This window comes from Alternaria atra, assembly GCF_907166805.1.
Source record: "Alternaria atra isolate CS162 genome assembly, contig: 37, whole genome shotgun sequence".
Lineage (NCBI taxonomy): Eukaryota > Fungi > Ascomycota > Dothideomycetes > Pleosporales > Pleosporaceae > Alternaria > Alternaria atra.
This window is the reverse complement of record NW_025091336.1, coordinates 19087-31744: the sequence shown is the minus strand read 5'-3', so window position 1 is coordinate 31744 and position 12658 is coordinate 19087. Positions and strand designations below refer to the sequence as shown.

Below are 12658 nucleotides of genomic sequence, written 5' to 3'. Positions count from 1 at the left end.
TCCGCGACATTTCAGATTCGCCGCAATGCCGCAGACCAGCATCGCATTCATAATGGCGGTTCCACGGCAGCGGGTATTGGACCTGATGAGGGTAGGGGATGCTCATTCCAGGACATTGTGCTTGAACCACTAACTCGTGCAGGTCCAATGCAAAGTCTTCAACACCACATACAACCCCGAACGTATCCGTCTAGGATCGCGCATCCTTCACCAGCGACTCAAGGGTCCCGCCGTCGCATCGTACTACCCGCCGCGGATAGGAACGATTAGTCAACTGCGAAGCCTCTACCCCGAACATCAGATCATAGACGAAGAGGAGGAAGACTGGTTAGAGCATCTGAATGTTGCAAAGTCAAGAGGAAAGAGTGCGCCCAAGAAGAAGAGGACTGCTGCTGGTAAGAACCCTGTACTCGAGACACCTCTTGCGAGATATACTGACCGCGCGCAGAATCGAAGAAGTTCAACAAGAGGAAGTAGGCAGACGTTAATTGATACCATTTTTGGGGACACTGATGACCGTCCGAAGACTGTTGATAATGACATAGCGTACGACGAATCAAGTATGCAAAATGCATGTCGCGGCGTTGGGCCTGGACAAGTTTATCATATTTTACTCTTGACTTCTTCCACACCTTTCGCTTTCCATTCCCTCGCGAATTCTTCATCCCACGCTGTTCTTACATCGAGATGCTCTTTGATTACTGGCACATTCACTTTATGGTGCTCCACTGTACAATATGTCGTCTTTCCATCCAGACTGGTCATGTCGCCTCGGATCATAGCCATCTGTTTGCCGACACTCACCACCTTGCTGTTGAGTCGCACCTTGGTGTTGATCGGCACGGCCTTGAGATAGGAGATGTTCAACGAACGAGTTACGCCGCCCATAAATTCCCAGAAGCCAGGCCGAGCAACAGGACAGAGTGCAGTGGTCGTGGACATGTCGAAAATGACGCCGGCAGCTCCTCCATGCATGACATCTACGGGACTTTAGTTTGAAGCGGTGGCAGATGCCAGGAAACAGCACCTACTGTTCAAATTCGAGAAATTAGGACCAATGAAGAGTTCATAAGTAACAGTACCTTGAAGACTTGCATCCACAAGCTCCAGATTCAACATGACCTCCCGGTCAAAGTCCTGGCGACGATTAACGACAGCTAATCCAGGGGCTCGAGTAGTCTCATACGATGTGGTTCCTGGGTCTACGAGCTGCAAGTAACTTGTACTTCTCGAACATTGCCTGTACGGCCGCCATTGCCTTCTGCCGATTTACTTGCGGATCGCCCATAGTGAACCTGGAACAAGGTAGAATCTGGCTGAGACTATCGCTGCTATGAAGAAGTCCGGTTCGTTTAGGTTGTAGATGGCACTAAAGAGTACCTTGAGGTGTTTGCGGTGATCTCCGTCAGCATTCCACTAGAATGAACAACAGTGTGCACCTTTAGGGCACGTTGGCGCGTTAGAGATACAAATCAAGAAAACGAGCTTCTACGTAAACTACCCAAAATCTCGGAAGCCTCGCCGTCTACAGTCGAGCTATCGGCTTGGTCGGGTGATGCTGAGGGTTGGTGATCGACATGAAGCTCCACGTTGCCTCGGCTTCGCACCTAGAGCTTCCCACCCAGGACCATTTCTACAGCCATCGTACGCTCAGAGAAAACACTTCTCCTTTTCACGACATGCCCATACAATGACTCTGGAACATGTGGGAATCAGTGCCTTGATTGCCTCACATACTTCCTTGTGGTGTTTCATGCATGTGGTTCGTGCCCACATGTTCCACCTTGCGCTCACGCGTTGTTTCACGAACGGAGCCACAGGCGAACGGCCAAACTTCGTCATGACCCTAATACACTTCGGCGCTTGCCACCAATGACTATAACTCGCAACCTGTTCTATTTCTAGTCAATCAATAGATGAGGGCTTGCAGTCCGAGCTGACCTAGACCTTGCCCCCTCTATCCGATCGCTGCGCTGCTTTTAACCAGACAGCTGCCGCTGATTACTTGTGTCCACATCTCCATTCGCTACTTTGGGATTCTTGCGACTGGGCTGGATAACCATCGCACATCGTCAACATGGGCTCAGAAACAACCCCGGTATCTGCGACTCTGCGGAAAAGGGTCTTGAAAGTGCTGTTCATTTCACTACTGCTTGACTTGGTACGTCATCTTCCGTCGCGTGTAACCGCTCGCGTGGGCTGACTACCCCTTACAGATATCCTTTACATTTATCCTTCCACTATTCCCCAAACTCATCGAGTTCTACCGCAACCATGAGACTGGAGACCCCAACACGATCCTCTCCAAGATCCTCGCCGGCCTCAATGCATACAAGAACTCGTTCGCGAAACCGATCAACTCGCGCTACGACATAGTCCTGCTCGGCGGCGCACTCGGATCGCTCTTCTCTCTGTGCCAGGCTATCGCTTCGCCCTTTATCGGCACTCTTTCAGACAAATATGGCAGGCGCACAGCTCTTCTGTGGTCGATGGTGGGTAACATCTTCAGCGTTGCGCTGTGGGTCGCAGCGACTGACTTCCGGACCTTCCTTGCTAGTCGCGTGGTAGGAGGCTTGAGCGAGGGTAACGTGCAGCTTGCAATGGCCATTGCGACTGACATCAGCGACGACAGCCAGAGAGGTGCGACAATGGCGCTCGTAGGCGTGTGCTTCAGCATCGCCTTCACCTTCGGACCGGCGCTGGGCGCATACCTTTCCACGCTGCAGGTCATGGACAAAAATCCCTTCGCCATGGCAGCAGGCTTCTCTCTATTCCTCATCGTCTCAGAGACCATTTATCTGTATACCAGCCTGCCGGAGACGCTACCTTCAGCGAACAAGGCTCAGAATGGCACCACAAACGGACATGCTAAAGGCAGTGAAGCTCCGAAACCTCGCGCTCGAACGAACTCGCACTACCTACTCAACGCTACGCACTTTGCCTTCATACTGTTCTTCAGCGGCATGGAATTCTCGCTCCCATTCATGACTTACGATCTCTTCTCCTACCAGGCAAAGGACTCTGGTCGATTGCTTGGGTTCATTGGCCTGGTCGCTTCCCTGCTACAAGGGTCGGTAGTGCGACGAATGCACCCTCTAAAAGTGGTTCAAATGGGAGTCGTCAGTTGTACAATCGCATTCCTCATGCTGGGCAGGGTCCAAACGCAGGGCGCACTGTATGGAGCGGCCGCACTTCTTGCGGTTACGAGCGCGACCGTCGTTACTGGTCTAAACAGTCTCTCATCTTTTGAGGCCAGCGCCGATGAGCGAGGCAACAAGCTGGGCAACCATCGAAGCTTCGGTAAGCCAAATTATCGCAGTACTCAGTACGTCTGCTAATGTATGTCAGGTCAAATCGGTCGCTCCCTGGGTCCTCTCATCTTCTGCACCTTGTACTGGTGGGCGGGCCGCGAGACAGCATATGCAACTGGCGCTGCCGGCATGGTCGGAGTCTGCGCATTGGTCTTCGGAGGACTGAAAGTTCCTCCTGGGACGGAGAACATCAACAAGAAGGAGAAGAAGACGGTCAAATAAGAAGACGAGTGTAATTATCCGGAATATATGTTGAAGATGTGGAAAAAAAACGCACCCTACGCTGAAGACCATATGTCGCAAACGTGTCGTTGTATCCTAAAGTCCCATGGATGAGCACACGCGCTTTCCACCTGAGAAGAAATTACATCAGTATATTGTTATGCAAGGGTTATCCCGTCCTAAAGTTCTCGAAGTCATCATTGATAAACTGACTATAATATGCAGTCAAAAACCGCTTTAACAACAAGCTCTTATGGACCAAGCACACTCGTTCATAACCTCGCTCCATGTCTCGCAAAGCTTCCCTCAAGACATCTAACCGATGTACCATTCAATTGTCCGACACGCTAGGTCACCCCGCACTCACTACGCGTCGTGGCGTCTAGCCGTATCCACAGTACTGACTCGAACCTCGGCATCTCATTAGCTCCATGGTTAGCAGTAGGACCGACGACGGGCAATTGTGAAGATCACAACCAAACATTGCGCTCCCTCCTTAAGCTGGAGCTTCTTACTCTCAGTCCTTCGCTCGCGTCCCCATCGACTATTATAACACAGAAAAAAAGAGATTAATCAAGAGAAAATGGATGCAACTGCGGCTGCCGCATCTGTAGCAGCTATTTCCGGGCTAGCAGCATACGTCAACGGGAAATACCACATTGCACAGGATTTGAAGGCATTGAGGTTCAAGAAGAGGGCAGGTAGTTACTATGAAGAACTCGGTATGTATCGTCTTCCACGAGCCTTGCTAGACTCTTGCCACACCATGGCGCAAGCAGGGTACCTTTTCGGAGCTAATCAATATAGTGAGGACTAAGCGGCAATCTCTCTGGTACTCTTTTGCTCCTCACGTCCCACTTTATAGTAACAACCTATGCATCTGGTCCCGCGATAAAACTTACACATGGCAAGAAGTCCACGATCGCGCCGTTCTATGGGGAAACTTCTTTCTATCCCAAGGCGTGAAACCGGGAGACATGGTCGCTACTTATATGATGAACAGTGCAGACTTCATGGTTATCTGGCTTGGTCTCTTTTGTATCGGATGCGCACCAGCTCATTTGAACTACAATCTTAAAGGAGAAGGGTTGGTACACTGTCTCAAAGTAGCGGGTGTCAAGATTGTACTTGTTGACGAGGAAGAGGGGTGCCTCGAGAGGTTCGAGGGCGTGAGAGGAACAGTGGAAGAAATGGGTGTCACCGCTTTCAAGGTCGATGAAGAGCTGTCGAGCAAGGTCTATCAGGGAAGCACTCAAGTACCAGGTGACGAGTACAGAGAAAATGTAATCGGGACCGATCCGACATGTCTCCTGTACACATCAGGAACCACGGGATTGCCGAAAGCTGGAAAGTTCATGGTGAACCGTTATCATGAACGAGGAAATCCACAAAACCTTACATTCGACCAAAAAGCAGGTCCAAACGGAGATCGGTGGTATTGCTGCATGCCGTTGTTTCATGGCACGGGCGGCTTAGCAGTGATGGCCGGACTGACGGCTGGAGTCAGCGTGGCAATCGGACGGAAGTTCTCAGTCAGCACATTCTGGGATGACATCCACGATTCTCAGTCTACAGTTTTCGTCTATGTTGGCGAAGCAGCGCGGTATCTGCTCATGGCGCCACCACATCCAAGGGAGAGGGACCATCGTTTACGCGCCATGTACGGCAATGGTATGCGTCCGGACGTCTGGAACAGGTTTAAGGAGCGGTTCAACGTCCCAGAAGTTATCGAATTCTTCAACTCCACCGAGGGCGTGCTAGCTATGGTTGTCCATAGCAAGGGACCCTTCACAGCAACGACCGTTGCGCAGCATGGTGCTATCATCAGGCGAGCTCTTAACGACATCTACGTACCCGTGCCCATTGATCCGGAAACTGGGGAGCTTCTACGAGACCCCAAGACCGGGTTCGTGAAGCGCAACTCGTACAACGAGGGTGGCGAAATCTTGGTTGCGGTACCGAGTGAACAAGCATTTGCAGGTTATCATAACAACCCGAAAGCCACGGCGAAAAAGTTCGAAAGAGACGTATTTAAGAAGGGCGATCTGTATTATCGATCTGGCGACGCGCTCAGACGAGATGATGATGGACGGTGGTACTTTCTAGATCGACTGGGTGATACCTTCAGATGGAAGAGTGAGAACGTGTCGACTGCCGAAGTAGCGGAGGTCCTCGGAAAATACCCCGGCGTAGGCGAGGCTATCGTGTACGGTACTCTCGTTCCAAGGCATGATGGCCGCGCGGGCTGCGTAGCTTTACGGCTTGCCGATGGCGTCAGCGCCGATACGTTTGATTGGAAAGCACTGCTGGAGTACTCGAGAAGTAAACTGCCGAGATACGCGGTACCCATCTTCTTACGTTTAGTGAAAGAAGCGAGCAACACAGACAATCAAAAGCAGAATAAGGCGCCTTTGCGTGAGGAGGGCATGGAGATCGATAAGTTTGGCACTAAGGTTGTAGGGGGTGGAGACGATGTAGTTATGTGGATGAAGCCTGGCGAGGATCGTTTTGTCCGGTTTACCATGTTGGATCTGGAGGCGTTGAGAGCTGGGAAGACTTTGTTGTAGGAACCCAGACAGTCGATGAAAGCAGAGGTTTCTTTGTACTGCATATTACCGCTGATGGTAGAACGCCATGACGCTGCGTTTCCATGACAGCTCATGTGGCTATCATGACCATTTGAATGAAATCTACTAGCCCGTCCATACCTTCAGGCTCGTTGAGCCAATGCCCACCGTCATCAAAGCATTCCCATTTGACGCACATGTTCATCTCTTCGAGTCTTTTCTTAAGGTCGTCCCCATTTTCAACCGGTACAATATCATCGTCTTTGCAATGCTGCAACAGCACCGGCATCTTCAACACATCTTGGACCCTACCCGGCACTTTCGTGATACCTTGCACCTCATCTGCCAGCGGCAACCACCCGTTCAGTCCTACAAAGCCTCCAACCCGTATCCCAGAAGCTAACAGAGCAAAAATACCAGTAGCACATCCCTGACTTATACCCACTAGTATCACGTTTTGACTTCCTACAACATTCGCTTCTTCCTCGACCACCAGAAGAATTTGCGCGACGCTATGCCACAGTCCACTCTTCTGTATTTCGTTGTTCTCTTGTGGTCGCTGCACTGATGACATGTCGAACCATTGAAACTCGCCATCGCTCATGGTATAGGATTCCATTGCGCTGGGGAATACCCATTTGACAGTGGGAAAGATGTCGACGATGAATCGGTCGGAGCTATCCTCGCTTTCGAAAAGTTCGTCGCAAAAGACACTGCCATTACTACCGCGTCCATGACGTAGGATAATGGTGTGGGTGTGGGGCTGGGGCGCAGTGGGAGCGACGATCCGCGCAGAGGTGGCCATATCGAAATCCGTATCGTGATGCAAGAAGTGATATTTTATCAGCAGTGTTTCGCGTAACCGGTTTCCATTCGCGCTTCTAAGCTCCTTGTATCAAGCATCATACCGTTTGAGCATGCGCACTCCAATGATCCGTGTTTATGGTGATTTATGGACGGACCTGCGGCCTAGGCACACTCGTCAGTGTCAGCCATGGCACTCGCATCCAATCCGGGCGAGCGCAGTCGAAAATCATTCGTTCAATGCCTACACGTGCGAACCAAAGGTTTTGACTATCACAAAACCTTCACTTCTGCAATGGCGGAACCTTTCAACTGCTTAACAAAAGCTGCACCGTCATTGGCTCGCTAGTGGCCAACAAGGTCCCATTGCTTGGAAATGCTCCACTTCGCGTTGTCTCTGATCGAAGCCATGAGGATGCAACGGTCATGCTTCGCTCTCATTATGGTCGGGTTGATTATTTGCGTTTAGACAGCATGGCAAATCTTGAACAGCGACTGGTTCGTAAACTTGGTACGTCAAAACGACCTCGCAAAACCCAACGCCGAAAATCTAACTTACAGCAGATTGCTTTATACTGGTTGGAAGAAGATACCGATACATTTGACGGCAGCTAACGAAATTCCAGGTGTATTGCTGCGCCGCATACTTCTTCAATTACCTTGATCGCAGTGCCTTCGCCAATGCCTATGTGTCTGGGTTGAAAGAGTCCCTCGGACTTGAAGGCGATCAATACAGCATCTTGCTTTCCATGTTTACTGCAGGCAGCTGTGTTGGGCAGATCCCTCATGCCTTGATCATCCAAAAGCTTGCACCTCGTTTTTGGTTGCCCTTCACGTTACTAGTATGGTCTGGCCTGACGATGAGCTCTGCGGCCTGCAAAACCTACGCCCAGCTATGCGTAGTCCGGTTCTTCCAAGGCTTTTTTGAGTCGAGTCTCTATAGTGGCACCATCTACATCCTCGGTAGCTGGTACAAACCGTTGGAAATCGCCAAACGAACAGCTATTTTCACTGCTATCGGGCAGATAGGCAGCATGTTCGCTGGTGTGATGATGACAGCGATGAACGAGAGTTTGCAGGGACAAACTTCACTTCAAGGGTGGCAATGGGTCTTTATTATCAGTAAGTATCACCTCCGAAGCGAAGCGCTATCACTGACCAGTGCAAGACGGCGCGATGGGAATCCCTTTCGGTATCTTTGGACTCTTGTTCTTTCCAAATTTGCCCGAATCTACCAACGCTCCCTATCTCAGTAAGGAGGAGATACAGCTGGCGATAGACCGCCTACCACCAAAAAAAGACTGGAGCCATGACATTAGCCTAAAGTCCCTCGTTAAGCGACTGTTCGCAAAGCCGGACGTCTACATATTTACACTTTACTCTGTGGTAGCCTGCGCATTGGAGGCGATCGTTCTACAAGGCCTTTTCTTGCTATGGATGAAGGAGAACATCGAGCAGTTCCCCTCGTATGCTACCACGACCTTCCCGTTAGGTATCCAGGCCGTCTCTATTGTCTCCAACGTCGGGGCAGGCTACGTCATTGATATGACCAATCGTCGCATACCGATGGTCATATTAGCTGGACTTTTGCAGCTGATTGTCGCGATCCTCTTGCTGATACCTAAGCTTTCGACTGCTGGTACATTCTTCGCCTTCTACTTGGCAGGTACCTCGTATATCGTCAATCCTATCCTATATGGGTGGGCTAGTGTGATCGCTCAGCGCGGAGGTGACGATGCTTCCCGATCGGTCATTCTTTACATCATGAGCATGGTGCAGTCGATATTGTACACCTTTTGGGGCATTGCACTGTACCCTGCAAGCGACGCGCCATATTGGAAGAAGGGTTACATCACGATGATTGTAGTCGTCTTTGCTTTCTTCGCAGCGACTGGAGCTGTGAATTGGGTAAGTTTCGTATTGTTTCTTTAATAACGATCTACTGACCAAGCCAACAGTTGGACCAGAAATCTCAGAGAAGTGGGAGCGATGGAGCTGAAGAATTGACTCATATAAGCGAAAGACTGAACGATCGTAAAGAGGACTAGACTCAAGGAGATCAGGAGAGGAGGGCAACTGGTTACAATGTACAATGCTTTACCAAGTAGCAGTCCAACAAGCAGCACATCATCTCTCAGCGCTTATAGTTCAAGATGCATGCTACCGCCGTGCAACCCCCCAGTCATCGCAACGTCATTGAGGGGAAGGTCGACAACCGTGTACATAAACACGAACCAACTGTCGATGCGGCCAAACGTGTGTATTGCAGAATCCATGACTCTCTTTAAGTTCTCACAGTCCGTTACATCCGCTTCATGGTACTTCCAAATCGTGCAAGTCTTCTTTTCAAGGGCTTCGAGATCCACGGACGGCTGAGCAGAAAGATCAAGCAATGCTACATTACTGCCAAACTCAGCAGTGGCTTGAGAATGTCCCAACCCAATGCCGCGAGCGTCACCTACAACGTGTCAGTATCTCTGTAGAACTGTACCATACCCGACAATAAAGGACGACTCCCCAGTTACTACAATTACTTTTCCATGTATGGAAAACATATTGGATATTGGCTTGCACGATTCGGCTGCCATTCTAAGTTATCCGAAGGAAGCCGAAGAAGGCGAAAGACAAGAATACCAAAGTTCAGTCTTTTATATGCGACTACACTCCTCCAACCGACATCCGTACAAACAGTCAGCGACTAGGAATCTCGTCATCCCACGAGCGTTTCCCACCTCCGCGATAAGAAAAGTTCGCGATCTCTATCATGAATTTCATCAAAAAAGTTCTGGACGCATAGTTCCATATCATGACACACATATCATGTGCAGCTGGGTGGGAAACCATGCGGACGGAATGCTGAGTACGGTAAAGTGTCATTAGGCGGACCATCTCCGATGTCATCTGAGACTTGAATAATGATTAATGCGGATGTCTTTCGAATTGATAAGCTTGACTGCGACATGAAGCACCCTACCAATCTCCTGGACGTCTCTCCCCAGTGGCGCATAACGTTAGCACGCTACAATTTGGTGAAGTCAGAGTGACAAGAATGGCCGCTATAGTTGGGTTGCGTATGTGCAATTTCAGCTGACAATTGTCATCCGCATTACTCCCCCTTCCTCAATAAGTACTAGTACAAAAATAGCACCCATACGACTGACGGTCCGAACATCCAACCCTATCAAGCTGTGCAACTATCGCCTAGGTACTCAAAATCGAGTGGGGTGTACTCGGGAAACAAGTATCCTACGCTTCTGTAGACAACAGTCATGTTTGACAGCTCACCATGAACAGGAACAAGTCTACGCACAAAAAATTAGTGACCATCTGGGCGAAGCGTGCGTCGGGTACTTGCAGAGCTGACTTGGCGACACGGTGCTTTACCATGGCATTGATAAGCTGGCTGAGCTCATTGTGGTCGTTGTGAGTTGCCATCAGCTGCGCCTGGACAACGTGATCAGCGTCAAACACAACAACAGTGCTATCCTCGGTGGGGCAGGCAGGCATAATAATGGCGACACTATGGTCTTGGGCATGAATACTACCCTCGACATGGATAAAAGCAGCCCTGAAACCGCTTGTCTGGACAATGTAGGGCGCGCCACGCCTGAGACACGTTAGCGCTTCGTCTGGTAACATCCACAGATGCTCACGTACTCGTAAGTTGCAAATACAGCACCAGGAATACCGGCATAGTATGACTGCGCCATCTTTGGAACGACAGCCTCAGCCCCATTCTCGACATAGTTCCTGACACCTAAAGCGTGATCATGATGATGATGCGTAGGCTGCGCAGAGTTAAAACGAATCAAGAAACGCGAGTTGTAGCCATGTGAAATGGGATCTCTGACTTACCCAAACCTGCGACACCGGCTTTCCAATGTTAATCCTAATCCACTCCTGTAGGACCTGCGCTTGATCACCTGGAGCATCCAAAACAACAACATAGCCCTCGCTCTCAAGCAGAATCTGTCGATAACTAGCAACACCAGGCATTCGGATAACCCACACTCCTGGCATATCCGTATACGGTTGCTGGGCATCGAAGTCTGCAGCGGTGAAGTTGAATCGACCAAACCATAGATAGTTGGCGTACTTCTCGCCAATGTAGGCAGTTAGTGCAGAATTTGTAACGGGAACATTCAAATCTCCACGTTCTGCCGGAACGTCGAAGAATGATGGTTCGACGTCAAAGTTCACAGATACCCCATCCGCCAGAAAGTCGGTGATCAGAAGCTTGTTGTTGTACATTACTTTGAAGTGACGGGGTATCATCAGTCCATCGACAGGGGTGTAGTCGTATACTCGGAGGTCATTCGTTGAGGGGCCGAAGAAGGGATGGTTTTCATATGTACGGATAGCGAAAGGTAGGTAAGTTTCAGGATCGAAAAGAATGGACGTGTTCAAAGATTGGTCGAAGACTAAAAGCAAATTAGGGGAGCCGTGGTTTGGGTGAGGAGCAATGACCCACCTGCTGGAAGCAGCAAACCACCTTCGACTGGTTCGAAGCGAAGGGTGGAGTCATTTGCGGATATCTTCCTAAGCAACAGTGGATCCCACTTGCGACTATCGGTGATCATGTACGCCGCGAGGTATCCTAATTATTTTTAGACCCGAATATCAAGATCGCAGAGGTCGACTTACCGTCCAAGTAGCCTTCGGGGGTATCCGCTGGGTCAAAGAGGGAATAGCTACCCCTAGTGACGGCAGCAAATCCATAGTCGCCATCTTGTACTATTACCGAGTAGTCCATTGGCTCAAGTGCTGGTCGTGCAAAGACCCAAAGTGCTACGATACACGATTAGCATTTGGCTGGAAGGTACTAAGAGAATCCACGAACGTCCCAAGCCAACAACTCTATCAACACGTTGTTTCAGGCCGCCTTCCTCATACGAGTATGTGATCGTCTGACTTCCATGTGGGACAACTGTCGAATCCATGCCATCTAGAGCTATCGTGGTAATGATAGATTTAGTACGGAGTTGAGAGCCGGAGATTCTCACGTTCCTCACGCTAGTCGTGTTGCTGTTGATGCCTATGGCTTCCAAGCCGCGTTCTACAAGGTCGCGAGGGGTCTCAGACTGGCGAACATTCAAAGCTACCGACTTGAATGGTAGGGAGGCCAGCATCAGGGTTGGTACTACTCTGGTCGTTAACATCTTGTTGTAAGTCTCCTGGTTGGGAGAGCGCGTCTCAAGCGAATGTACAAGCAGATGGTACGGGAAAAGGAGTCTGGGATATGGATGTTCAGTCCAGAGCTGCCTTTGTAACGTATTTTATATAAAGCGCATGTTCATTTTAGAAAGTCGTCTTCTTTCAAAGCTCTTATGTCATCCTCCGTTACTTACTCCGGCAAGGCGGATCTTCGTCGCCTTTGATCTCGTACGACCTTACCAAGGCTTACGCAGGGCTGTGTATCGAAATTGATCATCGAAGGAGCCAAGTTAAATTGTCGGACCGCACGACGTCTAGTAGACACACTTCCAATGGAATTTCCCGGGTGTCTTGCCATTGTTCAAGGTTTCGCTGTTTAGATACCTGGATTGTGTGCCCGCCCTCTAAGTCAGCTACGACGATACCCACATGTGCAAAGGTTAATATTATTGAATTCATTACCTGACATCGGCACGGGAGGTTTAGGCGTCGAAGAGCGGAACGGAACGAGATTTGTTTTGCGTATACCGACAAACGGGCCGACTGTGAACGTGAGGTGCTTAAGTCCGCAACGAACACCCCGATAAAGCCTTGATGGCC

The 12658-nt window shown here is 50.0% G+C and overlaps 7 protein-coding genes across 7 annotated transcripts; 4 read left to right on the top strand and 3 right to left on the bottom strand.

Annotated features, from left to right (window-relative positions):
• Positions 1–25: 25 nt before the first annotated feature.
• On the top strand, positions 26–477 carry ALTATR162_LOCUS11733 (uncharacterized protein; the record flags this gene model as incomplete). Its single annotated transcript, XM_043319375.1, has 3 exons — positions 26–91; positions 143–395; positions 449–477. The coding sequence occupies 3 exons, from the start codon at positions 26–28 to the stop codon at positions 475–477; spliced, it is 348 nt and encodes a 115-aa protein (XP_043175310.1).
• Positions 478–603: 126 nt separating this feature from the next.
• Positions 604–1288, bottom strand: ALTATR162_LOCUS11732 (uncharacterized protein; the record flags this gene model as incomplete). Its single annotated transcript, XM_043319374.1, has 3 exons — positions 604–980; positions 1032–1137; positions 1187–1288. 3 exons carry the CDS (start codon positions 1286–1288, stop codon positions 604–606), a joined length of 585 nt encoding a protein of 194 aa, XP_043175309.1.
• Positions 1289–2077: 789 nt separating this feature from the next.
• Positions 2078–3533, top strand: ALTATR162_LOCUS11731 (uncharacterized protein; the record flags this gene model as incomplete). Its single annotated transcript, XM_043319373.1, has 3 exons — positions 2078–2161; positions 2217–3300; positions 3349–3533. 3 exons carry the CDS (start codon positions 2078–2080, stop codon positions 3531–3533), a joined length of 1353 nt encoding a protein of 450 aa, XP_043175308.1.
• Positions 3534–4116: 583 nt separating this feature from the next.
• Positions 4117–6100, top strand: ALTATR162_LOCUS11730 (uncharacterized protein; the record flags this gene model as incomplete). Its single annotated transcript, XM_043319372.1, has 2 exons — positions 4117–4255; positions 4341–6100. 2 exons carry the CDS (start codon positions 4117–4119, stop codon positions 6098–6100), a joined length of 1899 nt encoding a protein of 632 aa, XP_043175307.1.
• Positions 6101–6191: 91 nt separating this feature from the next.
• Positions 6192–6905, bottom strand: ALTATR162_LOCUS11729 (uncharacterized protein; the record flags this gene model as incomplete). Its single annotated transcript, XM_043319371.1, has 1 exon — positions 6192–6905. The coding sequence occupies one exon, from the start codon at positions 6903–6905 to the stop codon at positions 6192–6194; it is 714 nt and encodes a 237-aa protein (XP_043175306.1).
• A 473-nt stretch (positions 6906–7378) lies between these two features.
• ALTATR162_LOCUS11728 (uncharacterized protein) lies at positions 7379–8952 on the top strand (the record flags this gene model as incomplete). The annotated part of the gene is made up of 5 exons (XM_043319370.1): positions 7379–7415; positions 7469–7482; positions 7531–8026; positions 8073–8812; positions 8863–8952. 5 exons carry the CDS (start codon positions 7379–7381, stop codon positions 8950–8952), a joined length of 1377 nt encoding a protein of 458 aa, XP_043175305.1.
• A 1133-nt stretch (positions 8953–10085) lies between these two features.
• ALTATR162_LOCUS11727 (uncharacterized protein) lies at positions 10086–12033 on the bottom strand (the record flags this gene model as incomplete). The annotated part of the gene is made up of 7 exons (XM_043319369.1): positions 10086–10206; positions 10260–10511; positions 10562–10692; positions 10760–11325; positions 11376–11501; positions 11549–11692; positions 11745–12033. The coding sequence occupies 7 exons, from the start codon at positions 12031–12033 to the stop codon at positions 10086–10088; spliced, it is 1629 nt and encodes a 542-aa protein (XP_043175304.1).
• Between the last annotated feature and the right edge of the window lie 625 nt (positions 12034–12658).